Source organism: Pelobates fuscus, chromosome 11, assembly GCF_036172605.1.
Source record: "Pelobates fuscus isolate aPelFus1 chromosome 11, aPelFus1.pri, whole genome shotgun sequence".
NCBI classification, from domain to species: Eukaryota; Metazoa; Chordata; class Amphibia; order Anura; family Pelobatidae; genus Pelobates; species Pelobates fuscus.
In genome coordinates, this window is record NC_086327.1 from 110,378,455 (window position 1) to 110,406,387 (window position 27,933).

Here is a 27,933-nt window from a genome sequence, read left to right on the forward strand (position 1 = left end):
GCTCTCTACAGACAAGCTCCTTGACACACACACTTGCTTCCAACAGACAAGCCCACTGACACACACACACAAGCTCACTCAGGAGCAGACACACATACAAGCTCACTCACAAGCAGACACACACACACACAAGCTCACTCACTAGCAGACACACACATACAAGCTCATTCACTAGCAGCGACACACACACAGGTTCCCTCACTAGCAGACACACACACAAGCTCACTCACTAGCAGCCACACACACATAAGCTCACTCACTAGCAGCCACACACACACAAGCTCCCTTACTAGCAGCCACACACACACACAACTCACTCACTAGCAGCCACACACACAAGTTCACTCACTATCAGGCACACACACACAAAACTCACTCACTAGCAGCCACACACACACACACACACCCAAGTTCACTCACTATCAGGCACACACAAGTTCACTCACTAACAGGCACACACACACACACACACACAATCATTGGCACGGCTGAAACTTACCTGGCACTGGCAGGTGAAGTTGCCATTTTGTGACCTCTTCCTCCCATCAAGGTCAGCAACGAGAACCAGCTGTGCAAAGTCGCCACTAGTGATGTGGCATGGCCTAGTTTTCCTGTCCTCTGTCTCTCCTGGCTTTAACTATCTTGCCATGTGCATCTGCAGAACGCTGTGCGCAGGAGAGCGGGGACATGATGGAACAAACAGAACAGCAGGCTGGTGCTTACTGTATCGCGCAGGAGAGCAGGCTGTATGGGGGGGGAAACAGGCTGTATGGAAGGAAGAAGCGGACATTATCGGAGGAGGAAGCAGACTGTAGATCAGGGCGAGCAGACTCTACGACGTGGGAGCGTGGGAAAATTCCAAAGAACTTTCCCACGCTGTATAAAATGACATAGAGCACTCTGATTGGTGGATTTCAAACCAACCAATCAGAGTGCTGTGACAGGTAAATGTAGAGACTTACTTGTCAGTCTCTTCATTTACCTGTCAGAGCACTCAGATTGGATGGCTTAAACCCACCAATCAGAGTGCTCTGAGCCTAATTGCAGGGCAGGACAAGGCTTTATAAGAGCTCAGTCTGTGCGGAGCCCTCGCCGGGTGAAGATGGATTATTTTTTTATTTTTTTATAATTGCGTCAGTTATTATGGTTTTTTATTTGGCCTTTTTTGGGGCTGAAAAAAATAAGATTTTAGAAGAAAGAAAACATCGAATGGTAAGTTTTTTTTGTTTTTTTACAGGTACTTAGTTAAAGGTCCCCCCCTCATTAGTTTTTAGGGTGAGGGAGGTAGGTAGTGGGATAGTTTTTATTGGGGGGAAGGGGGTGACTAGGGGTTTGGGGACCCCTAGTGACCTGGGGGGGACATTTTTTTTCGGGCCCCCACCCGCCGCTCAGGGGTGGGGGCCGAGGGAAGACCTTAGGTCCCCCCCTTATTAGTATTTAGGGCCCCCACCCACCGCTCAGGAGTGGGGGCTGGACAGAGGACACTAGGTCCCCCCCTTATTACAATTTAGGGCCCCCACCCACCGCTCAGGGGTGGGGGCCAGGGGGAAGGACATTAGGTCCCCCCCCTTATTAGTATTTAGGGCCCCCACCCGCCGCTCAGGGGTGGGGGCCAGGGAGGAGGACATTAGGTCCCTCCCCCTTATTTTACTGTAAGGCCCTCACCCACCGCTTTTTTTTTACAGTGAGCATCCACAGGCTTAACCCAAAGTAAATCTATACCAGGCTGCTCACTGTTTAATAGACATGCCCCTATAATTTACTAATACTAAGTAATCTTTTCTTAGTATTAGTAAATTTAGCTGAAAGACCAATTTAGGTCTTTCAGCCTTTTAGTAGATAGCTCCCTAATACCGTGGGAATTAGGGAGTTATCTACTTATTCATTCCTGTCATTACACTGACTGGCCAAGTAACTTACATTTTATATGAATGTGTGCTACTTGATTGTTGTAAGTGTTGCAAATGCTTACAGCTGAATCCTAGCTATGTTTGTATAATTTTTATTTAAAATTGTTTACAATGTAACATTCTTCTTCTTTCGCTGGGTAAGTATATTAGTACTTAGGCAATACTGTGCTTCGGAACTTCGACACTTCGGAACTTCGGCACTTCAGAACTTCCGCAATTCGGGACCTCGGCAATTCGGCACTTCGGCAATTCGGACATTCGGAAGTACCCGAATGTCCGAATTGTCTGAAATTCGTCAAAATTCATATTCGGACCGAAACGAATTGCACATGTCTAACAGATGATGCCCCTGCAGTTTCAGTGCTAAATTATCTGCCATTTAGGAGCTAAACCACTTTGTTTTTACAGCCCTAGTCACACCTTTGTGCATTGTTATTACTATTTTTATTGTTTATTTTTAATTACCCTTGTTCTTTGATGTATTGTGAGCGTGTCATTTGTTTACATACTGAGTGTGAACACTTTACCTATATCCTTATTGATATTTTAATTGTGAGTATTTATTATATTGCTTCACTACCATAAGGGATATAAGAGATATATCTTTATCGAAGTTTACCATTTATTTATATATAAGCAATAAATATTGAGCCATTATTGACTCAATACTCTGCCAAAAACTCCATCAGTGCTCGTCAGTCCATCTATCCCTCCCAGAGAGATTCTGCATTATGTAATCTCTACATTCCACCAAAAAAGGGAGGAATAAGGATTCCAAGTAAAGTACATAGGAGACAAACATCTGGGGGAATAGGACAGGGTGCATGCAACATATGCTGTCTGCCACAGAATCCTTCAAAACATCTGAAATACAGGTGATTTGTTATAGCAAATAAAACATGTTTATGTTATGTAGTATTATGTAAGCAACGGGTTGCTTACATATGGTATTTAAACAATTTTTTGTTAATTCTACTGTCACACCTATACTAATTCTCAAACATCTTGAAAGGACTGTTGGCACACATGTCTTCAATATTCATGTGATCCTCAACGGCAATGTATAAAGAAAATATTCGAAGAAAAAAATAAATTACTGTTGCTTGTAAATTTTAACCTGAACTACCACCCATTAGTAGGTGTCACTAAATTTGGAGAGTGACATTAATTCCACCACATCCAGTGATTACAGGTGAAACCTGGGTTTGAACTTTTAGCCCCCGTTTGAGATCCAACATGACTACTATAAGGAGCGTTATGTGGTTGACTTAGTGGGGGTTTAGTCCTCTTGTCATGATCTTGAGCAGGTCAGGTAAGAGACTTTGGCCAGTGTTAACATCAGAGGCTTTATTGGTGAGTTTGGACATAATAGAATACAGCAGGATATCTTATAAATGAAAAAATAGAGAGAAGGAAAATAAGAGAAACAAAGGTTTAGGCAAAATGCCCACTCTTGGAAGGATGACTAATAACATATGGAAATAACACCTTGCAATATTAGAGGCAAATTCCAGATTGGTGTTATGCAGTTTGGTGTAAATCTGATTGGCAGGATGAAGAAGAGTAAAAGTGTTGATTAGGCCGGTTTGGAACAGGTTGGTATAAAGCTGGTTGGCAGGATAAAGCAGAGTAGAAGTGTAGGTTAGGGGTTGGTATAAAGCTGGTTAGAGGATAAAGTGTAGGTTAGGCTGGTTTGGAACAGGTTGGTATAAAGCTGGTTAGACAATAGAAACGTAGGTTAGGCTGGTTTGGAACAGGTTGGTATAAAGCTGGTTAGCAGGATAGAAGTGTAGGTTGGGCTGGTTTGGAACAGGTTGGTATAAAGCTGGTTAGAGGATAGAAGTGTAGTTTAGGCTGGTTTGGAACAGGTTGGTATAAAGCCGGTAAGAGGATAGAAGTGTAGGTTAGGCTGGTTTGGAACAGGTTGGTATAAAGCTGGTTAGAGTATAGAAGTGTAGGTTAGGCTGGTTTGGAACAGGTTGCAATAAAGCTGGTTAGAGGATAGAAACGTAGGTCCACAGAAACGTTTACAATTGAAGTCTTTCAGGATGAGCATCAACTTCATTGTCAAGGTCATGTGGTGAGCAGGGTGAAGCCTCATCAAGATCACATTAGATTAGGCAGGTGAGGTTGATGATGATGGTGAGATAGTTCAGTGGGCTAATGCATCATCATTAGAATCTGTTCAACCCTTGGGTCGCAGGTTTAATTCCTGACAGGGTTGACTCAGCCTTTAATCCTTCCGATGTAGATAAAATGAGTAACATTAACCCCTTAAGGACTGAGCCAAATGTACACTTTGTGATCAAAACAAAACGTAAACAAAAACTTGAATTTGCGCTATATGTCTGTTCAGGCGTAATTCGCCTCTTTCATATTCAGAATGCTTGAGGGAGAGGTATTAGCAGTAGAAAGAGGGAAGTGTTCATGCCATTGTACAGAACACTGGTGAGACCTCACTTGGAGTATTGTACGCAGTACTGGAGACCGTATCTTCAGAAGGATATTGATACCTTAGAGAGAGTTCAGAGAAGGGCTACTAAACTGGTTAATGGATTGCAGGATAAAACTTACCAGGAAAGGTTAAAGGATCTTAGCATGTATAGCTTGGAGGAAAGACAAGACAGGGGGGATATGATAGAAACATTTAAATACATAAAGGGAATCAACACAGTAAAGGAGGAGACTATATTTAACCCCTTAAGGACCGAGAACGGTTCAGGACCGTCATCGGCATTTTTGCCTTGCCGACCGGTGACGGTCCTGAACCGTGCTAACGGTCTTAGTTACTTACCCGATCGCCGTCGTTCCCCCGGCAGCGATTGGTGGTGCTCCCGGTGTGGGGAGACTGCCACCAGTCATTTTTTTCATCATATTTATTTATTTATTTTAAATTAAATTACATGAGATTATATAAATAATGGTATGTAAAGAAAGACTTTTTTTGTCCTGAAAAAAACAACATATAATTTGTATAGGAATAGTACATGAGAGAGCGGAAAATTACAGCTAAACACAAACACCACAAAAGTGTAAAAAGAGGCTTGGTCGCAAATGTACTACATCGCAAAAACAGTCCAGTCCTTAAGGGGTTAAAAGAAGAAAAACTACCACAACAAGAGGACATAGTCTTAAATTAGAGGGACAAAGGTTTAAAAATAATATCAGGAAGTATTACTTTACTGAGAGGGTAGTGGATCCATGGAATAGCCTTCCAGCTGAAGTGGTAGAGGTTAACACAGTAAAGGAGTTTAAGCATGTGTGGGATAGGCATAAGGATATCCTAACTATAAGATAAAGCCAGGGACTAATGAAAGTATTTAGAAAATTGGGCAGACTAGATGGGCCGAATGGTTCTTATCTGCCGTCACATTCTATGTTTCTATATAAGGTGAAATCCAAGGTAAGTGGTTAGACAGGCCACTAGTGATGCAGAGCTGGAACTAGTTTTTAAAGAAACAGGGCTAAACGAACATTAACTTAGTTGTCAGGATAGGAACCTGACACCTCTTCTCAATCAATTTCTCCACAGGAAGCTTTTAACAAAAAACATTCTTATACAATGGAGAAACTATTTCTAATTAATATATGATTACTTGCATCATTCAAAAATAATTCTTATTCTTTTTCAGGTTAGTAGGAGATCACCAAGCACCAAAACAGAAATAGCAAATCAGGACACAATAAAGAACTTTTTCTGGGTTGTTTACTAAAGTGAAAAGAGAATTTCAAATTATTTTGATCAAAGTAGCTAAAAACGTAGCTGAGTTATTGTTTGTCTGCTTTGGTCTAACATTTGACATTAATTTTGAATTCCTTACAATTCACATTGAGTGAATATCTCTGTTGGTGTTCCCCATCCCTTAGAGTCTGGTAGAGTACCCCACGTACTAATGATCGTACCTGGGACTTAGGTCCTCTGCATAAGGATTACCATACGAGTGGTTTATACACTTAGATGGAAAACACTGTAATGAATAGAAGATGTGTGTTTACTCTCTCTGCATGACGTATTTCTTTTATATGCCTCATATAAAAAAAAAAGAAATCATGCAAAATGATTGACATGGCTTTCACGGCAGGGGATTGCTCTTATAAGAAACTAATGAATGAGTTAATGTAAAGCTTGCTGTAGGTTGTGAAGATGTCCTGCTCCAGACAGCAGAGAAGATCAATGCACCAGACAGCGACAAGTGCATTAGGTGACCTAATTGTCTGGAACTCCAGCAGATTCTGCTTGTTTGCACAGAACATTGATTATATACTGTACGCTACTTAGGCGTTGAGAAAGGATTTGAGCCAAGGTAAACAATGCTGCCTGCTATGTGCGGAGAATTTGCTTCGATATACAATATAATTAGATATCATGTAAAACTTACAAAATATATACCCGCAGAATTAAGGATTAATAATCTACCTTTAGTATTAAAATGTAATATGCACATCTAAATTTGGACGCTAAAAAATAAAGTTTCACTTGTGGCAATGCACGATTGGATGGCATAAAGGTGTTAAAGGTATTGCATCAAAAATGTATAAAATAGATGATAAATAAGCACTCAAATGTTTTAATCAACATTCAAAGTGTTTGGTTTTTATTGTATCATATTTCAAGAAAATAGGTTTAAAACTAATTATATAAACAGACTTGCAAAAAAAACATTAATCACATTGCATCTCTAATTTTTAAGCACAAACTAATAAAAATTCTTCCCCTTCTCCTTTTCTTTCCCCTTTATTTATTTATTTATGTATTTATTTATGTAGTAAAATGTTCTTTTTATCTTCTCCACTTTTCTTAAAAGGTTAAATGTTAATTATACATAAAATAAAATTATAATGAAACAATTGTATTGTTATTATTGTAAATTATTATTTTTTTTTGCTTTTCTTGTATCTTTGACTTATGTACATCTATATACGTCTTATTTTACTTGTATTCATTATAAAAGTATTGCATATACTGATGTAAACTATAAAACCTTTCCATAAAAAAAAATAGTTAAAAAAAATAAAAAAAATTAAAACTTTTTCAGACATCACAATTTTTGCAAATCGCAGACTTATCATATGCTCGTCATCACATGCTACCTAGGTGCACAGTGCCTTTCAAGATGCACATCTTTCAAAAGTAGAGATTTTTTAAAATACAATAAAAATAAAAACTAAACTACATATATGGCTAAGTGCATCACAACAATAAAATATTTGACACAAAGATGTAGTTGTGGTAAAAATGTTGTTAGTAACCATTGTTAGTTTTTTACTCAGGAGAATGTTGAATACTAATAGAGGCTTGTGTAGATTTCTCAACAGTTACAAGAGCCATTCAATAGACTGTTTGAATGAAAACAGATTGAAATACTTCATTTGGTTCACAGAGTGCACGGCAGTAATGAGATTACCTTGTTTACGGAGTACAGTACAGAATTTACAAGGAATGATCGAAAATATGTTTTTCCAATCCTTTGAATGCTTCTGAAGAGGTGAAAAAAAAAGATGCATTCAAGCAGGTTAACGGTCTAAATCAAACGTCATTGTGTACGTATAACTAGCCAGGGTTAGAATACTAGACATCGTCATAGGTATACCAGCCAAGTTTGGATTAGAGAAATATCCGTAACAGTAACAAAGAAAAAAGGCAAACTTATTAGGGTCAAAACTACAAACACAGATTATTACTAGGAATGTTCTCTTAGAGTAACATAGTCCATGAAAGGGCAATGAGTGCATAGAATAGACTTTATATACTTTCTGACAATTGTCAATCATTACACCAAAATGCCATAGCATGTACAATCATTACAAAAGGAGATTGGCAGGAAGCAGAAGCATTGGAAGATCCGTCCTTCAGTTCCCATTAAATTCCAAGAGGGAGAATTTGAAGGAAGGTAAGAGCATGAAATTACCATAAAAGATTTTTTTGCCATTCTTTCTGACCTAGCGACTATCGTGCCATTGTGGCAATCAACCACTATATAAAACACACTTTGTACTCCTCACAATCAGAGTTATTAATCACAGACAGGTGTGTCTATTGGTATATTGGGCTTAGTGAACTACGCTTATTCCATGGTAGAAAAAAACTTCTTGATGACATGTGGCTATAGATGCGGTTAAAATAAATGACACGTCCAAAAATATTTGTAAGACAATGATGTAGGTCAGCACTGTCCACTGTAAAATAAACAAACATGTATTCCTGACCCTATAGTGTTAAAACTACCATCCAGCCCCCCTGGGCTCCTCATGCCTCCATAAGATTGAAGCTGTAACTCTGCATGCTGTTAGACTCCGAAAAACAAGCAGTCTGTTGACATCATTAGAAGTGGTGGCCTGATCCAATCACAGTGCTTCCCCATAGGATTGGCTGATACTGACAAAGAGGCAGATCAGGGGCAGAGCCAGCATGATTCAAACACAGCCCTGGTCAATCGGCATCTCCTCATAGAGATTAAATAAATCGATGAATCATGAGGAAAGTTCAGTGTCTGCATGCAGAACGTGGAGACACTGAATGTTTGGATGCATCTTAGGCAGCCACGACCCATGAAGGATCTCTAACAGCCATCTGAGGAGTGGCCAGTGACTGAAGTGTCCCTTTAATATTAAATTTTCCCTTTACATTCATTTATCCTCCCAGTTCTCTTAAACGTTTCTCTCTTCATCCTGACACTCTTTTTTTTTTCTTTATCATGCCTCCTATCCGACGATCACTTAATTTTCATTCTCCCATTTACAACAGGGTAATGCAATAAGAGAAGTTTTTAAAAAGGAAAAAAAATAAAAAGAGAAATGGGGAGATGAGAAGCTGTAATGGTGAGATGGGGTATGCAAGTGGTAGGGATTTTGAATCAGTATAGGAGAGATAGAAAGGCTCCTCATCAAGTTGGTACGTCAAAATCTGTCTCTCAACAATATATTATATTAAAATAATTGTTATTGCATTTTTGTTGGTTTGCATGAAAACAAAAAAATGTGAGCTGATTAAAAGGACACTCCATTGTCCAGATAAAAGATAAATAAATTACAAATCATTTAGTGATATATATATATACCAGTCAGTCTGCAGTGACAGCCGACCTTAATATTTGTTCACAAGTGTAGTCGATTGGGGCTTGGCGTTTGGTTGCTTTAGCAACAAGCCGAATTGCATATCGTTAGTAGGAAGGCCACTTAGTTGGTGGGGCGAGCACGCCATTCACAGTGAATAGGTGCGTTTTCTTTTATTTTTTCTATCTATGTATGTGTTCAATCGGTTCTGTTAATGTCCTGATGAAAGATTTCTAAGGAAAACTGAAACGTTGATATTTTATTGTGACAACAAGGAATAAAAGTTAAGGTTTATTTGATTTTCAAAGACTTGGTATTCTCTGATTTTTTTTTTTTGAACACACACACGTGTATTTATACATACATACCGAGATATTTACCTGAAATTCACTACATTACCACGGCGTATTACAATGAAATTACTAAATCACTAGTCCTGCAGCCAACTGAATGCTATAGCAGTATGGTCTAATTTTACTCTCTCTATTTCAGAAAGTGTTGCTCTCTGTCTGTCAAAGGCCTCTCCGACAGTATGACATACATGCAAGAAAGTTGTCATGCTGAGCGCCTTCAGACAAGACACAATGGACGATGCTTTTCTACTAATGCAGAGACAGATTACAGGGGGAATGATTGAGGCAGAAGGTCATCGTGACATTTCCCAGAGCTTTTGAGTTGGAGACCTGAAAGGCTCAGTGATAATGTGTCCCCAGACAACATGATCTTGAGCATAACATTTCAAACTGACTGACACTCTCTAAAAAGCTCACAGGTGTGATATTGTAGCTTGAGAAATCGTAGCTATACATCCCTAGTTAAAGGCAGAAATATAATTATATACCAAATCCCCGGACTTACAAAGGGGCTCAGTCATTACACACAGCAACATCGAACCAACATTCTCTTCCTAACTGGTCTACTGTCACAAACCAGATCAATTAAAAATAATGAGTGCTAATACATGGTCAGTGCAAGTGATGATCAGACACACATTCACCTGCAAATTTATATTAAAAAAATTACAATATTTCAAATGAAAAAAAATAAAAAAAAATCACTTATCACTTCTTGTTTTTATAGTACATTTTTATATCCTGTCCCCTGATCAGCACATGCAGGATGAATTAAGAAAGTGAGAATTGTCAGCAATGTAGTTGAATTGGGAGCATAGCTGACTTGGATCATTTTCCCAGTATTTTGGCCTTAAAGTGACACTATAGTCACCAGAACAACTACAGCTTATTGTACTTTTTTTCCTGGTGAGTAGAATCATTCCCTTCAGGCTTTTTACTATACATATGGTCTTTTCAGAGAAAATGCAGTGTTTACATTGGCCACTCCTCAGATGGCTGCTAGAGGTGCTTGATGGGGCAGTGTTGCACACTGTGCAGTACTGGCATTCAGTGTCTCCACCCTAGGCATGGAGACAGTAAACTTTCCTCATAGGGATGCACTGTTTCAATAGATCTCTATGAGGAGATGCTGATTGGCCAGGGCTGTGTTTGACTTGTGATGGCTCTGCACCTGATCTGCCTCCTTGTCAATCATATGTGAAAGCATTGTGATTGGCTAACATAATCACTTCTGATGATGTCAGCCAAGCAGGCAGAGCAGGGACAGAGGCAGCAGCTGCAGACTTGAATACAAGTAAAATTTTACTATATTTATGGACGCAAGGGGGGGGGAGCAGGGGGCTAGATGGTATTTTTAACACTAAAGGGTCAGGAATACAGGTTTGTGTTCCTGACCCTATAGTGGTCCTTTAAGTTTGAAATTTAGTCTGATTTCACTTTGAAGTCCTGACAGTTCTCACTTATAACCCTAATGGGCTGTCTAAAAAAAGATTTCGGGAAGTGGCATAGTGACAGGAAGTCTAATAAATAGACAAATGACAATAAGTAAAATACAAACTTTGGTTATACAGGCACGGGATTCTTGTCGAAGATTCTGCAACATTTTTCCAATATATGTATAAAGAGAGGAAGAGAAACAGAGACAACGAGATAGAGGACACAAAGTTACACATTAAGAAGATTTAAATTGAATTATTGGCAGCAATAAAGGCTGCTGCCCGAAGTATAACTATCACTAGTCTCGGGTAAGGCTGGAATATTTCAGGGGTGCCGAAAGGTAGATCCCCAGATGTTGTAGAGCTGCAACACCCATGATGCTTTGCATGCATTTAGAATGTTTTTAGAATGACAAAGCACCATGGAAGTTGTAGTTTTAAAAATCTAGGGATCTACCTTTTGGACACTCCTGATGAATGTGAATTTGACCATGCTGGTCAGTGCTTTGCATGGTCTATCCATCAGTATGTATGAATACCCCAAAAAACATAGGGTATCTGGTCATTCTAGTATTATCCCAAAAAGACTAATTTACAATATGGTAATTGAATTGGCTGCCAATCTATTCAGACGCATGACAAAATCATCTAATATCCTTTGCAATGACCGGACGGTAAAATTAGCCAGTAGGCAAAGATGGCGTTTGAAGACATCTTAGCGTAAAATCAGACATTTATATAATTTATGTTGTTGTGGAAGTGGGTAATTTTGCTTTAAAAAAAATCCATTTTAGATTTACTGCATAGTGCTTCTCCTATTTATGTGCTAAATGGATTCTTGTTGCTTAGAGGATTTCAATTATACCAGAGATTCAAATCACTGAAAAAGAAAAGAATATTTATGCTGGTTTTCATAAGAAAGATAAATATGGAATTCAGCTTTTTTATTTCTTTTTCTCTACATTGAAGAACATATACAATCCCATAATAGTTTCCCAATAGAGCTGATAGAGGTAAACAATGAAATACACTTTGAAATTGTTGGAATTTATAAGGCAGTCTTGAAGGAAAGACCAAGAAATAAATGAACTCCTTTGTTTTAATAGCAATAGGAATAAAGCTGACTGGTTGTCAATAACTCAAATGGCAACAACAGATTAAAGGTATTTGTGTGAATATAAATATATGTTGCACAATGTATATAACCTTTTCAAGCAAACCACAGTATTGTAGACTCTTAAAGTTGGCAATGACATATAAAAGATTTTGCTGGTTGAAAATCTTTTCAATTTTGGAACCCCATGCCAACATAAGATGAATATTCAATCAAGACTTTGATGAGATAATACATACGAATTATTCTTTTTACTATTTTTTTGTACAGCAGGTTATGCCATCCCCCTTTCTAATATGTATTAGAGGGAGGGGAGCAGGCAGGGTATTTACTTATTGGGATGAAGGGTGGGGGATAGCCATTTTGGACAACATAACTGTGCGTCCACTGGTCATATTTAGGGGGAAATAAGTGGAATGATGGGCCAGAGAGACGGGGTACCCAATGGCCCTAAGGTTTTTAGTCCTTGAATAGGTGTCCCCTGGTATGGTTAGCCCTAGAGCATCTCTTAAATATGTTATACTTCACTCCACCCTTTAGGATTATTGGAAGGGATACCCAGCTTATATTATTCTAAACAAGACATCACTCAAGGTTTTTGTACCGTTTCATCAACAGTTACAACAGGAATATGGAAAATGCATTTCTGGTAAAGTGCTTACTTTGGAATATTCAGCACATATCATTTCAAAGGTAACACTTTCTTACAGGATTGCTCCAGTGTTATCTTGAAAAATATTGGTTACTATCTAATAATATTTGAAGTGGTGCTCTAAGCACCATAATCACTGCAGATAAATATGGTGTTATAACACTTTGGGCACCTCGTTTTTTTGTTGTTTTTTATAGCAATAATATACTAAGACCTCTGTGGTCAAGTTATCCCAATAATCTTAAACTTCTATTGTTTATGAATATTGTTCACTTTAATTATGGATGAATTGTCCTATATGGTGGCTTCACCAATATAGAGAGGGCCCTGATGCATGGAATTTTAGGGTCTTCCTACAGCGTACGGGTGGCCAAAAGGTATATCCTCAACTGTTGTGCAACTTCCACAGTGCTTTGCCAGCTGTGCATCTTCCATTTGGCAATCCCTGCAAAACTGCATTTTTGTATGGCAAAGGTGTGTGTGTATGAAGTTATGTGTTTTTGTGTAATGTTGGCATTTCAATGCAGTTGTATGTTTGTATGCAGTTTGGGTTTTTGAATGGAGGTGTTGTATTTGAGTGGGATGTAGCCTTATGCTGCCCTCAATGTGTCATAAATGTCACGCATTGCCGGCCTGGAGATGGTAGGTGTGTTTTTAGTGATGGTGTTTGGATGCAGTCCTATGGTTGTGTGTGGTGTTGCCGTTTGATTGCAGTAGCCTATTTGCATGCAGTGTTGGCATTTAGAATGCAGGAGTGTGTTGTTGTGTAGTGTTGGTGTTAAAATACAGGGGTGTGTTTGAGTGGTACTGCTGTTTTATTGCATGGGCGTATCCTACCATTAAATTATGTGACAGACCAGCACAATCCTAGTGATGTATTCTGGTGGAAATCAACGTATGAGTTGCAAAGGTAGCATGCTTTTGCAGGGGCAACATTGCCACCAAATAACTAAACACATACTGACATCACTCTGGCAACTCACTCTCCAACTGGATTTGGCAGGTCAGTCAATAGTTCAAGTCCCTGCCCTGATGTCCCAGTGTTCTTTTGTTTCCCACGTCTAAGGACATCAGAGACGGGTCGAAATACTCTCAGGGTGAGCTACCCACAATTACCTTGGGTAATTTCTGCCCACACAGAGAGCATGGACAACACTTGCAAAGGCTGCCCTCAATGTGTCATTAGTGTCATGCATTGCAAGGCTGGCATGCCCATGCTTGCATACCGTTGGCAGTTGAGAGTGATTTTTCGTTATTTTTATTATACCAACCATGTTCAATTTCCCCTGCTTTCTCTTCATCCAAGACGAGCAATAATGTCTTTTCAAGCCATGAAACAATTGTTCACTGATTCCAAAATGTTAAATGAAAGAATATTAAAAAGAGAACTATATTGAATTAATATTGTTTTTAAAGATGAGAAGGAGTTATTTAAAATGAGACATGACAGTTTCCTTTCTCAGTAAAATGGAAAGGTTTCTGTGGTTTAATAAAACAAAAATGATTTTAAATTAAGTCAACACGTAAGTCATAAAATCGCAGGTTTATTTTTAAATTGAAATGTAGTTATGGCATACAATACTATTACAATGCCACAGTATTGATGGCCAACACGTAATACTGCAGCTGTCATGGAATACATTTTCCACCATGATCAGCCAGCTATTAGCTTATAATACCAACAGTGAAGTAGTTCACACACAAGCAAAATTTAGCCAATAATTCCCCACTTACCATCCTTTTTGCTCCATCACTGAATTTTACCCTACACAAAAACAAAATTCTCATCCAAGTTTCTATTCTGTACTTCAGCATCACTGCAGAGGGACTGTAAATGGTGGCCTCAAGACACACCTCACAGCAATGTTTGTAGTTCAATCTTCATGACTGAATTTTAGCAACCAGGGAGTGTGGAAGAACAGCTCTGTGTACTCTTTATGAAATCTTTGCATCCTAAGATACAGATCCCTTATGTAACTGTACATACTGGGCATATATGCATTGTTTTAATAGTATGGCACTTTTTTTAAGACAATTTAGTCCCAGAAATGCCATTTGTTTAAATGAAAAGAACACGATAATAAAGCTTTAAATTAAATCTATCCATCAGTTCTATGTAGCCCTTGATATAAAAGACTGACAATATGGGTCTAATGTTAATACTATTACAATATAATTTGACATGCTAAGATTTTCAATTTGTTTATTTGATTTTTTTTTATTTATTATATGGTAGGCAAATTTCACATGTATATGGAACTAAAATTTTCATTTACTAAAAATAAATTTTAATGTTTACCCTGGACAGGGATTCCAGAGTGTTGTTCTTAATGTAAAGCATTGATTTGTTCTGGGAAGGACACACTGTTATTTCCCAAAATAGAAGCCGCGAGTAGAAGTCTTGCTTCAGGGTAAGTAAGCAAAACACAGGTAGCATGAGAACCCAGCTGGGCGAAAGAAACACTGATTCACACCTACCTGCTGTCTTCAATCTTTTCTTGTGAGACTGTCATTTTCTCCGTTTTTTCAGCAGATATTTTGCCGCTTAGCTTTTTCCCTCGATTCTGTAACAGAAAAAAGAGAAAATGTTCTATATATATATATATACATAATTTAGCCGTTTTCCATTGCAGGATGCTATCCACAAACAATTCTAAATGAAATAGGTTTTCCTTAGCCACTGGTTGTTCGTTTTTACAAGGCAATCAACATTGTTACTACAGCTCAATTACGTTTTGGCACCTTCGGATTCTGCAAAATGAAAAGGCTTAAGAAGAATTGGGACACTTAATTAACCTTCTGACTCTGAAAAAGAGGTTAAAATACATAAGGCAAGTGGGAATTTTTAATTCAATCGCCAAATATCCTAAGGCTAAAAAAGACAAACAAAAGAGGCAATCACCAGAACATGCATATATTTATAACGTGCTGCCACTTTATGACCATATCAGCAGCACCCTATTAAAACTAATTTGTGCAGTAATAGTTAGACTCCAGGACTAAATGTACCTTTCCTGGTTAAATACTTTGATATTATTCAGGTGAGCACTTCCCCGCCTTATCTTGAAAGAACACTATACTGTAAGGAATGCAAAACGTGTATTCCTGACACTATAGTTTGGAAACTGCCATTTATGTGACTGGCCCTCCTTCTCCCCAGGTTAAAATTTTAAAAAAACCTTAAACCTCCTTGACTGAGATAATGACTGCTCTCAGCCGATTTAATGCTTTCCCACAGGAAAGCATTGGGAGAGTATACTACATGCGCGCCAAAATGCCGCTCTGCGCCAATTAGCATCGCCTAATAGAGATACATTAAAATGCAGAACGTTCAGCGTCTCCATGCAAAGCGTGAAGACGCTGGCTGTCAGGAAGCACCTCTAGTGGCCATCTGAGTGACTGCCACTAGAGGTGTTAGTAGGTAGCAATGAAAACACTAACTTTTCTCTGAAAAGGCAGTGCTTACATTAAAAAGCCTACAGGGGCAGGATATAGACGCAAGAACAAATACATTAAGCTGTAGTAGTTGTGGTGACTATAGTGTCCCTTTAATTGTGTATGGTGAAAGAAGGGCCCAGGTTTAGGGTTTAGAACCATTTCCTGCAGAAGGTAGCTCATGAGTGGTGTCCAAACTTGCTCATTAATGTAGCGTATGTAAAGCAAAATTTCACATTTTAGGCCAGTATAGTAAAATATAGGGAAATGTAGCACTTTGAGAATTTTCCAATTTAGCTATTGTGGTCTAAATTTTGAAATTAACTTTGGAATTCCCAATAAATCAGACTTTAGTGAATAGGTATGTAGACCTGGAAACAATATAATTTTATGAAAATCTAAATGTGTACAGATTAGTCTCCCTTAAAATAAGTTAAATATTAGGTTGTGCTACAATCAGGTTAAATGAACATAGTGGGATTATTTTTTTTTTTTTTTATAACAGAATAATAAAGGTTTAGCATTTTTATTTACCCCTGGGGAGGTTTATTACAGGCTCTAAAAGGTTATTGAAACTTAAAAGCTTGGGGTAATTGCAGAAATAAGGATCAGATAGAATACTTCTCAAACAAATTAATTTTTGTCTTAACTAATCCATGTAGTCTACAAATCTTACAAGACGATATGTTTCTTCTGTGTAAGAGTGTAAGGAATTTAAACTTGTCTGTGTTTTATTAATAAAGTGGTAGTTATGAAGTTTTGAATAGACAAGAGAATGGGCAAACTACTTAGAACCTGTTTGTATCTGCTATCCTTGTGTTTATATCAACCAAAACAGTCACTATATAAAGTGCATTGTAGGCTTATAACCCCGGTGTGCGTAAACAGTAAGCAAATACAACTGCAGTGTTTAGTGTAAAATAGCATTTTTCTAAGAAAAAATGTTTCTCAAAAGAACAGACCTTCAGGATAACAACACCATGTAGGGCTAGAATCCTATTTGTAATATATTACAGCTGAATCGACTGAATAATGGTTTTGGGTAGACGGATCTCTGAACAGTATCCACATATAACCCTGAAGAGTTCTGTAGTCTGTCTGTCTGTGTTTTAATATAATGAAAAAAACATTAGAATCTGTCAATCCACTATTCTTGTCCTTTCCATGATGGATGATCACGGTATTAGTGGCACAGTAACAAGTACGACATAAAGTGCGATGAATGGGGACATTGTCTGCAGAATATTCTGACCTTGGAGCAGATTAGTCACTTTCAAATATTTTTACATAGAGCAATATAGCACAAAACACTCCCTGCATTAACTTAAAATGCCACTTTCAGCTGGAGTCAACCTATTGTTATTTAAAGGGACAGAGTCAAAGTACCAAACACTTTGATTTATTGAGGTAATTTGGGGGCATAGATGCTGCCCCTGCAACCTTGGAAATCAAAACAATGCTGTTTCTGAGAAACACCTCTGTTTAAGCTCCTGCAAGTAGTTATCAGAGAGACAGCCACTAGGGGGCTCTGGAATTAAATAGATTCAGTTACTGAGTCTATTTAATGTCCGGTTTAAACATGCAAAGTATGCTGATGCTAGATGCTACATGGGTCAAATGCTTCTTTATGAGAAGCACTTGCTTGGTTGATTGTAGCAAACCTGCTCAATCAATGAGAAGCATCTGAGTAGACAAAATTCAACCCGACTGATGAAAGCCCCCACCACAGGGCGAAACGCGTATCAGACCTACTAGCCATTAGGCGGTGCCAATATTGGACTAATTGGGACTTATTTGAACTTTTTTCTTTTAACCATCAAATATTTTATTTTATGCACACTGTGCACTTTGTTTATTTTATTTCCTTTAATAAAGCTTTTTTTTATATATAGGGGAGAAGCTTTTCATCTCACCTTTACTCCAGAATCTTTAAAGGCTACACAAAGACCAGCTGGAAGAAGGATGGGGACATCCTATTAAGAGTCCCTATGCACTACCCATGAGAGCCAGATGTTATAATTTGGCTCCATGCTTGTGAGTACTTAATATCCACAATATCGCTACGTTATTTTTAACTGGCAATATTGCATGTTATTTTGTTTATAGAATCATCAGACGTGGGTTCCACCTATTGTATGTATTTTTGAAAATTCATCAGGATTGATGACTTCACTGCAGGATGAAATAGCTGCATTAAGGAATCTGTCTCGGCTCTAGAATAAAGGTACGTTTTAATGTGATGGCCATGGTTTGTTTTGTTTTTCAACTGGAGACACAAATCTAAAATAAAACAGGAACATATCTAACAAAAAAAATGTTTTTTTTTCTAAATTAATGGAAAAAAGAACACTACATTTCAAATTCTTACACTTTGCTCCCAGAAACAAATCACGTACTGCAGAATATTTTTTAGTAAAAGTTGAAATACAGCAGTTTGGGAAGGAAGGACAGAAAGGGTGGATTTATGAAGCAAAGCTAATATTTATTGTTTTTGTATAAACATAAATGATAACTGTAATACAATTAAAGGGGCACTCTAGGACCATCAGCACTACAGCTTTATTATTTATTGCAAATTTGTTTCAGTGACAGATTCATGTTAAATATAATTAAATCCTATACATCAAACATAATGTCTGGGTGCCTGGAGAGATCTTTTAAAATTAAAAACGTATGAATGATACATTTCCCATTATGACCATTAAGATATCTCCCAGCACGCACCTTACCCCATTTCCTAAAAGTCTGCTCATTTAAAATCTTTTTAAATATTTGTAACTTGTAAAACTGGCTCAGGAAATAGGAAACAGCGGGTGGTTTAGAATTATACCAACACGCACAAAGATTTTAATTACAGGTAGTTTGAAATCTATTAATAAAAATAGCATATAAGTAGCTGAACACTTAAAAAAGTTAGGTATACAATCGGATAGTTATTGGGTTGCTACCTAATAACTATCCGATCTTATACCATTCTTTTCTTTGACGTTTTTCTGAGGGAACTTCATACTTCTAGGTTTTTGCTGCCTATCTCGATTATATCTTCTAGTTGGCCACCAAGCGCTGATCCATCCATTGATTATTTTTACTTAAAGGGACACTATAATCACCAGAACAACTACAGCTTATTGAATTTGTTCTGTGAGTAGAATCATTACCTTCAGGCTTTTTGCTGTAAACACGGTCTTTTCAGAGAAAATGCAGTGTTAACATTACAGCCTAGTGATAACTTCACTGGCCACTCCTTAGACGGCTGTTAGAGATCCTTCCTGGGTCATGGCTGCCTAAAATGCATCCAAACATTCAGTATCTCCTCCCTCTGCATGCAGACACTGAACTTTCCTCATAGAGATTCATTGATTCAATTCATCTCTATGAGGAGATGCTGATTGGCCAGGGTTGTGTTTGAATCATGCTGGCTCTGCCCCTGATCTGCCTCTTTTTCAGTCTCGGCCAATCCTATGGGGAAGCATTGTGATTGGATCAGGCTACCACTTCTGATGATGTCAGCAGACTGCTTGTTTTTCTAGAGGGCAAACAGCATGCAGATCTACAGCTTCAGGCTTGAATACAGTACAATTTTGCTATATTTATGGAGGCATGAGGGGCCCAGGGGTGCTAGATGGTGGTTTTAACACTATAGGGTCAGGAATACATGTTAAAAAAGTTAACATAATATTTCGACACGTCGTGCTCTACAATTTATTGCAAAGAGATTTTGTTTTTTTTAAGTGACAGGTCAACCTTTAATATAATCAAAATATAATTATTTTATATAGATAATATAATACCAATACTTGATACATACACATACAATTTATTATATTCCAAAGCCATTATTCTAAGGAAATGTAGAAATTTAGTTAACTAGAATTTTTTTTAAAGAATTTAAAACACAAAGGTGATTCACCACATCAGATCGCTTCTACAGAGCAAGAATACATTGTCATTTAATGGATGGTGAGTATAGAAGCTCAATTGGTTAATGGACTAAGTAACTCGAGTATAATAGGTAAATTTTTTGGCAGAAATATATTCACCTTTTCATCCAGCAGATGGTAATAGCAGGAGTAAGATTATGGCCTCTACTTAATTAGCTTTCTCAATGATTCAATACTTTTTCAGAATGACTTATCTACAAAATTTTCTATAGACTTTAGGGGTGATTTATGTAAATAAATCATTTGGGAGGTTTTTCTAACAGCATTGAATCCTTTAGAAAACATATTAAATTGAGGCCTAAGTTAGGTAGTAGTTACTTCTATTAATCAGATATTGAACCTGGCAAAAGCTCACGGTTGGAAATGTTATTATTTATGTCGTAAACAGTGAGATCTAATGCATTTGTCTTTGCCATTTAGGATTCAATTACAATACGCACTGGTGAGTGATGTACGGCAGCATGGAAAGCATTAGGTTTCAATTCATTTTAACCAGGTTCAACACTAGAATACTGTTAGTTGGACTTTGTTAGTAATTGGACATCTGGATACCATGGTTCTTTTGAAAGTTATTTGTACCTGGTGGAAGTATAGATAACAATTGAACACTGAAGTTGATGCCTCTAACCCTTTTTAAGCATTAGGCCAACAGGAGGTAGAATTTAGAATTTAGTTTAAACAAAAAAGAGCGACATTGAGGGAGTAGATGAAAACATAAAAAAATAAGTGCTAGGGAACATTATGGGTTAGAGAAAAAACAATGGGTCAACAGTAGAAGGAAGACATTCTAGGATATCATCAAGAGAACAACCAGAGCAGGTAAAGATCAAGGGATGTTGCTACCCACGAGGGGAGGATAGAAGCGAGGGAGGAGAAAGAGATCAAGGGACACAGTTGGCAGAAGAGGGAGTATGAAGGGAACACATGTAAGTAGGCATAAGCATAATATATATAATAGTAAAAACCAACATAATTCTGTCATGTAATTGGCAAAATGCATCGTGTCTGTGGACCTACTTAAGCACATTCTGGCAATGTAAGAATAAAGAAGATACCTTTACTATCTAAACTCATCTGCCTGTATGCCCAAGAGCCCATTCCTGATTGTGATTTGATTCCATGGTTGTTGTAGAGAAGAAGAGAATGTGGGTAAGTTCTATATTACATAGATCTGGTGGAGATACAGGAACAGGGACAAACGCAGAAGAGTTAAAACAGAGATAAGTTGATTGAGAGAAAGATCGAAAAGAAAAACTGACAAAGAAAGAGGTGTGAAAGTACTGCGTACAATAATTAGGATGGCTATGGTGGGACACAGAATCTTTTCCTACAGCAGCAAAATTCTTCCACCATTCCTGTAGCCAGGCTATTGCTTTCATAAAGTTAAATATGTCATCCCTTTCAAGTGATTGTGTTTTTGACAGTGTGGAGAATGAGATGAAACACTGGCATTTATAAACTTTTCTAAAGCCGTGGCAATGGTTTTGCAGAGAAGAAGTAGGAAGCCAACTCTTTGATATGCTACAGAATACACAAAAGGCTTGTCTGGAATGCTTAATAGTACTCTACAGTTGTCTAAGTACCACACGTTGGAAACTCAACATAAAGTTAAAGTTAATGTCTGGGTGTTAGCATATTGAAGATATCAATGTTACCCCTTGACATAATCTTGTGATACATTTTTGTTGCACAGTAGACAGTCAGTAGCTACAATGGTAGTAACTATGATCTCAGTTAAAGTTGTATAAGGCTTATGTTAAGAGATAAAAAGCTATTTTGCAAAAAAGGACACAGCTAAACAGACACAGAATTCAATTCATATTGACGTTTTTTCTGTAAGGCGTGGAATTGATTGGCCCTCTGAATATGAAGGGTAGTAAAAATAACTATGGTCAAAGAAAGGAAATGGATAGTGTTATGTATTACTGGACCCTAGAGGGGAATACATTTAACATTAAACCCCTAAGAGGGGAAAGTAACTTGCTACAATTATTTTCAGGGACCAGGAAGTCAAGGGCAGTCAAAAGGCAGATGGTACGGAGATCAGTGTAGCGTGTACTTACCTTGAGCCGCAGAGACCTCCTCCTCAAATGCACTCACCTCCTCCTGCCGCGCGGTGTGACTGATTCACGCAGCCGCGTGGCAGGAAATCTATATATAGAAAGTTAGCATGATGCCCCGCCTGTTCTTAAAGTGACCCCGTCATTATTGTGATCCGAATCTATTTTGGGTCGCAATGATTACGTGGACCTATCAGAACACAGGTAAGCCTCTTTAAGGCTTGTTTTAGCCCTCATTCATTGCCCTATCGTGGTTTCTGTATAGATCCTCGCTTTGTGCTCCTTGTGATTCTCTTTTGATTTTCTGTGTTTGACCTCTGTTCCGTATTGACCTTGGGATTTCTTGTATCCTGACCTGGTTCCGTATTGACCGTGTGATTTCTGGTATCCTGACCTCGGCTTTGTATTGACGTGTGATTTCTGGTATCCTGTCCTTGGCTTCATATTTGACTTTTGACTTTCTGGTATCCTGACACAGCTTTGTCTTGACTTTGTGTATTTCTTTACCTTTGACCTTGATTCTCTCTATATTAATACATTAAGTTTGCCATTCTAAGGCTCAGTAATACATCTTTCGGATCCACTTTTTATGGGTTTCCTCTTTCCTGCGTGTTGGGGTACGACTCCCACAACAATCAGAGAGTCAAATGCAAGTCAAAAGGCAAATGGCACAGAAATGAGGAATAATAAAGTCAAAAAGGAGATCAGAGCTTAAACGGATAAGCAATCCAGAGTCAGAGAAGGAAAATAGTAGTCATGGAGCAGATATTTACTTTTTCGATTTGAAAACAATAGGAGTTGGGGGCGCGAGGCCTGACCGCAATGCTGGAAAGACGCACAGTGCATCGGCTCCTCATCAATTTATTTTTTCAAGCAAATAACCTACCTTGTCACGCCACATTTTGTCCCCAGCTAATGCTAACCAAAGTGTAGAATCTCTTGTGCACTTTTACTTGCAAGGTTCTGCCCTCGACCTGCCTGCAGAGTGCTACAAACGATGGGTGAAACTCGAGGCCTGTGGCGGGGAGTTGGCGGGAGAGCCGGTCGGTCTCCTGTTGCTTAACCTACACGGACCTACTGTGTGAAAAACGTAGGGCCCCGTTTTTCCTCCCCCGTGGGCCGGTGGGGGTTATCCCAGTCCACGCTGGACTCGAGAGCTACAGCCCTGCATGGTGTGGTGATTCTGGTGGACCACACTCTCTAAGATGGCTGCCCTGCATGGTCCCGATAAGCGAAGCATGGTGACGAAACGAGTCGACAGTCCCGAACTGTGGCTTACCTGGAGGCTGTCCTGGCAAGCATGGAGGGAAAAGTGGCAGCTACATCAACTGACAACCTACCCACTGCAACAAGTCAGCAGATAAGTGGAGGGAAGATGGAGTGGTACACTCCGAGCGGTCCTAGAACTACAACCTTATACTCCCTCTGTCACCTTGTGTGTCTGTAACAAGGTCAAACATTCAAGGGTATGTAAACTTTTGATCAGGGCCATTTGGGTGATTTCTCTTATCCTTGTGATTTAAAAAGGAGCCAAACAACTATAATTGTTGTTATAGCCGATAATAAATAGCTTCATGTGATCACTACCCTTCAATAAAATAATCTTTTTTTTTTTTGCATGTTCGGTCAGATTTTCAAAATCAATGCCAGCATTTCAAACGTTTTGCCAGGATGTGCAAACCTTTGAACACAACTGTATTATCTGTCCTCAAGGGGTTAAAGTCAATATTTCTAAAGAGAATCAGCCCACGTTGTTCTCCTAGTGTCTCACCCCAGGAGGCATATTGGGCACTAACTTCACATAAACAAGACAATTATTCCTATTTATAAAATAGGCACATGATGTAGAAAGATTATTGATGGATAAAAATTAGCTTTTGAAAACCATGAACAGAGACGGAGTAACTTTTCACTTCATATCATATATTGTGCTTTTTCTTTTTTCTCTTTTCAATAACGCTGCTCCGACAACTCTGGAAGAGAATATCAGCGCTCTGGTGCAATGTGCTTCACGGCTGTTACATAAAGCAGGAGAAACACTGACTTTCTTTGTACTTCTTCAGTCAATTATCTCTTTTTTGACACCTGCCAACTGCCATGGTGATACGTGTGGTATTTCTTATCTGAATAATTCTTTGTAGGCAACTGGACTAAAAACAAGCGGATTGTAGCACACAAACCTCCATCAATGTAAGGCTTGTTATTTTGGGTGGGGGTGGGTAAGCACAAATACTATCTGATAGGTGGCTGGAAGGGGGAGGAAGGTTCTTATCAATTATTGAAAAACAGATATATTCAGATGTCTAGAAGCTTACATTTTATTTAAAGAGAGAGCTAGACTACAGTTCAAGATCAATGTATCTATAAGATTATCTTAACATACACAAGTATGTGCAAATTATAAACCTTGCTTATTAATATTTTTCAATATCTAGACATTGTATAGTAATTTAGTTATTGGCATTGGTACATTTCCTGGTCATTGACCGTGATTTGAATTGAAACCAATCAGGAAACAGATTTGACTTCATGATTCAAGCAATATTTTTCTTTCTTTCTATAATCATGCCAATATCTCCTATTACCTGCTTTTGCTATGGTACAGGCCTTCTCATACCAGTTAAACACTTAATATGCAAAGCTCATACCTTACATTGGTATTTTGCATTAGAACATCATTTCATTTAACAAGCATTTACATTAAAGCACAAGTATGCAGTTACAGCTATCCTTATCTGGAGTACATCCTTGTACATGCTGGTTTGATATTTGAAGGATGATAAAAACAAACAAACAGTTTCTGCACTTACCTTGTCAGCTTCGCTTTGAGTCAAAAAGGGGAGAATATTATCTGTTGGAGATCCAAACATGATTTCTTTAAAGGCAGCACTGCCCATATCAGTTCTTATATTAGGAGGTGGTAAAGGTTCATCGCTGTCTGTTAAAGAGATTGTGGGTTTTTCTGGGTTAAAAGAACAGAGACAAAGAGATTGTAGTCAATATTTTCTCAAACAACTGCAATGTAACCAAAATCAAATGAAGGCAATCAATGTGTACATGTGCGGGGGAGATACAAATCTTAAAGGAACACTATAGGGTCAGGAACAAACATGTATTCCTGACCCTATAGTGTCAAACCCACCATTTAGGTGGCTTGCCCCCCTCAGCCCTCTTAAAAGGAATTAAACTCACCTTATTTCCAGCGCCCCACTGGTCTGCCGGCACTGGCCCCACCCCCGATCCGCCTCCTTGATGAAATCATCATAATTGACTACTTTTAGTCAATAGCTTTGGATTGGCTAAAATCGGCACGAAGGCGGGATAGGGCAGGAACGGCAGTGCTGCCTACTGTGCAGCACTGCCCTAGAAAGCATGTCCAGTGGCCATCTGAGGAGTGGCCACTTGGAGGTGTCCCTAGGGGCAATGTAGACACTGCCTTTTCTCTGAAAAGGCAGTGTTTGCATGAAAATGCCTGAAGGGGATGATTATACTCACCAGAACAATTACATTAAGCTGTAGTTGTTGTGGTGACTATCGTGTCCCTTTAACTTACTTTAAAAAAAGTTTAGTAATCATTAAAGCAGGGGTGGCTACAATCTAGTCCACTCTAAGGATGCATTGTCAAACTCAGTGGGGAAAGGTGATCTTGCAGAGAGTGTGGTCCAGAGAGGAAGAAAAATCAGTGGAATCTTACATTTTTGAATTTACTAATTTCAGTTTTGCATTGCAATAAAATGAACGAAGAACTGAAGCCCATATGATCATGTGGTTGTTATTGAAGGGGTTTAAAAATGAGAGGCAATTTATTTCATTCATGTCTTGTAGGTATGAATATGTGTCTGTTTATTCTAACATCTTGCCCAAATTGAAGTCTGTTTCATTTGTTTTTGTCAGCTTTCATATTTTACATCCCATTTCTAATTTGCTATTGTTTGAAATGGCTAAACAAATGACTAAATTAATTATTTTCCCATTCCACCAAAAAAATAATTTAATTAAATTATTGAATAGCTATCATTTCTTATTATGGCCTCAATTTTATATTTTTTCTATAAGCGTTTAAGCTATTTTTTTAAGCTATTTTTTTTCATTTATGTCAGTTAACGTCTAGGGGAATTTTTATAGATCAATCATTTGAAAAGTTTATCTAAAACTATTGAATCATTTGAAACGCTTACCCAGAAATATAAAATTGAGTTCTATGTTGAGATGACATTTAATTATTGCTGCAACTTAGAATTTCGTTTTCTCAGGGGTTTCGATTAAGTGAAGGTCAAATATTAAACAGGTCCAGCTATACAGCTCACCATAAAGGGCTGCACATGTTTCTATATGATGCTCAGCACTAGAAGTTCACCAATTACTGAATGGATTTGTTTCAATTTTCTCAAGAACATCCTGAAAGATAATATATAGATTGTGAACAACATAGAAGTTGTTTTTGCATATATCCATCACTTGATCCAATATGGGTAATTAGTAGATCATCAAATGGTATCATAGCTGCTAATTGACTGAGTTGCTACGATTCAATCTTTATGCACTTGGCTATGGATAAAAGTCATCTAGGCAGAATCAGGATTATTAATTAATCTGCATGACGGAAGGATTTTAGCTTTGCTTGTTACAATTGACCCTTTAAGTTAAAATTACAATTATGCAATAGGTTCGTCATCGCAGACATTGTTAGATTACATGACGACTGATTTTTCCTGCAATTTGCAGTTTACGCTTGACAACGGTAAAAGACAGACAGTCTGCATGCAGTATATCATTCTGCTCCATAAAATGCATATAAATATTAATGTGGTGGTTGTGGTGGGGGGTTGTGTACAATGTAACGCAACACAGATTTATTGATGTAATGTTTTGTTGAAAAACTGTTATCTGGAGAAAATTCACCATCAAGAACCAGTTCTTACCATATCTACAAATTGCAAAGCTTGCTATAACTGTCTCAGAATCTCAGTCAGTACCTCTTACCACCAAAGAGCCTTTTGAGACATTTTGCAATTCAGTTGTAAATTTTCTAAATGTTTGTGCTTTTATTAAAACACGGTGTAATTATGTTGGGTTCCCTTATATTCATTACTAAAGTAATTCAAAACTACAAAGAAGAAATACGGGAAGCAAGACGACAATCTCCCACAGCAGAGACATGGGAGATTCAGCACTGACAGAAGTGACAAGTAAATTGGAGAGTGCCGGATTCAAAGAGGGTTATAGATGGAAGAAACGTTAACAATTAAACTGTTGGATGAAAGTAATGTGTGTAGGTAGCTTTAACTGCAAGGTCTTAAAGGGACACTATAGTCACCAGAACAACGACAGCTTAATGTAGTATAATAGCTCCCTTCAGGCATTTTCATGTAAACACTGCCTTTTCAGAGAAAGGGCAGTGTTTACATTGCCCCTAGGGACATCTCCAAGTGGCCACTACTCAGATGGCCACTGGAGGGGCTTCCTGGCTCAGGGCTGCACAGTAAGCAGCCCTGCCATTCAGCGTCCCCACACTCTGCATGGAGACGCTGAATTTTACTCACAGCATCAATGCATCTCTATGAGGAGGTGCTGATTGGCCAAAACAGTGATGGCCCCGCCCCCTTGTTAATTTTAGCCAATCCAATGCGTTCCCTATAGTGATCATTTAATGCTAAATGCAGATAGATTCTCTAGGGTGCTATTACCTGTTCAGGATAGCAAACACATAATAAACATCAACAGTCAACATTCTGACGGAACTTGGATATTTCTAGTTGAGTTATTTTGTTCTTATTTTTGTGTTTTTTTTTTTTTATTTTATACAAAGAGATCTTGGGATACTAGGTGTTGGAATGGAATTTAGTGGCACTCACTCATATAAAAACATGGGAAGTTGGAATGGATACCCTATGTGACAATAAATATCGCGGATCATGGCTGAAGATCATGCAACTCTTGGGATATTCATGTTGCCTTGGGAATTGTATAAATTCCCCT

The 27,933-nt window shown here is 38.2% G+C and overlaps 1 protein-coding gene across 1 annotated transcript in view; it reads right to left on the reverse strand.

Annotated features, from left to right (window-relative positions):
* The window catches only part of MORN1 (MORN repeat containing 1), a 287,891-nt gene that overhangs the window by 90,435 nt on the left and 169,523 nt on the right, over nt 1–27,933 (reverse strand). The window contains exons 11-12 of the mRNA XM_063436724.1: nt 24,765–24,916; nt 14,997–15,082 (exon numbers count right to left, since the gene is read on the reverse strand). Of these exons, the coding sequence (XP_063292794.1) occupies nt 14,997–15,082; nt 24,765–24,916 (238 nt within the window). The remainder of the gene's footprint in view (nt 1–14,996; nt 15,083–24,764; nt 24,917–27,933) is intronic.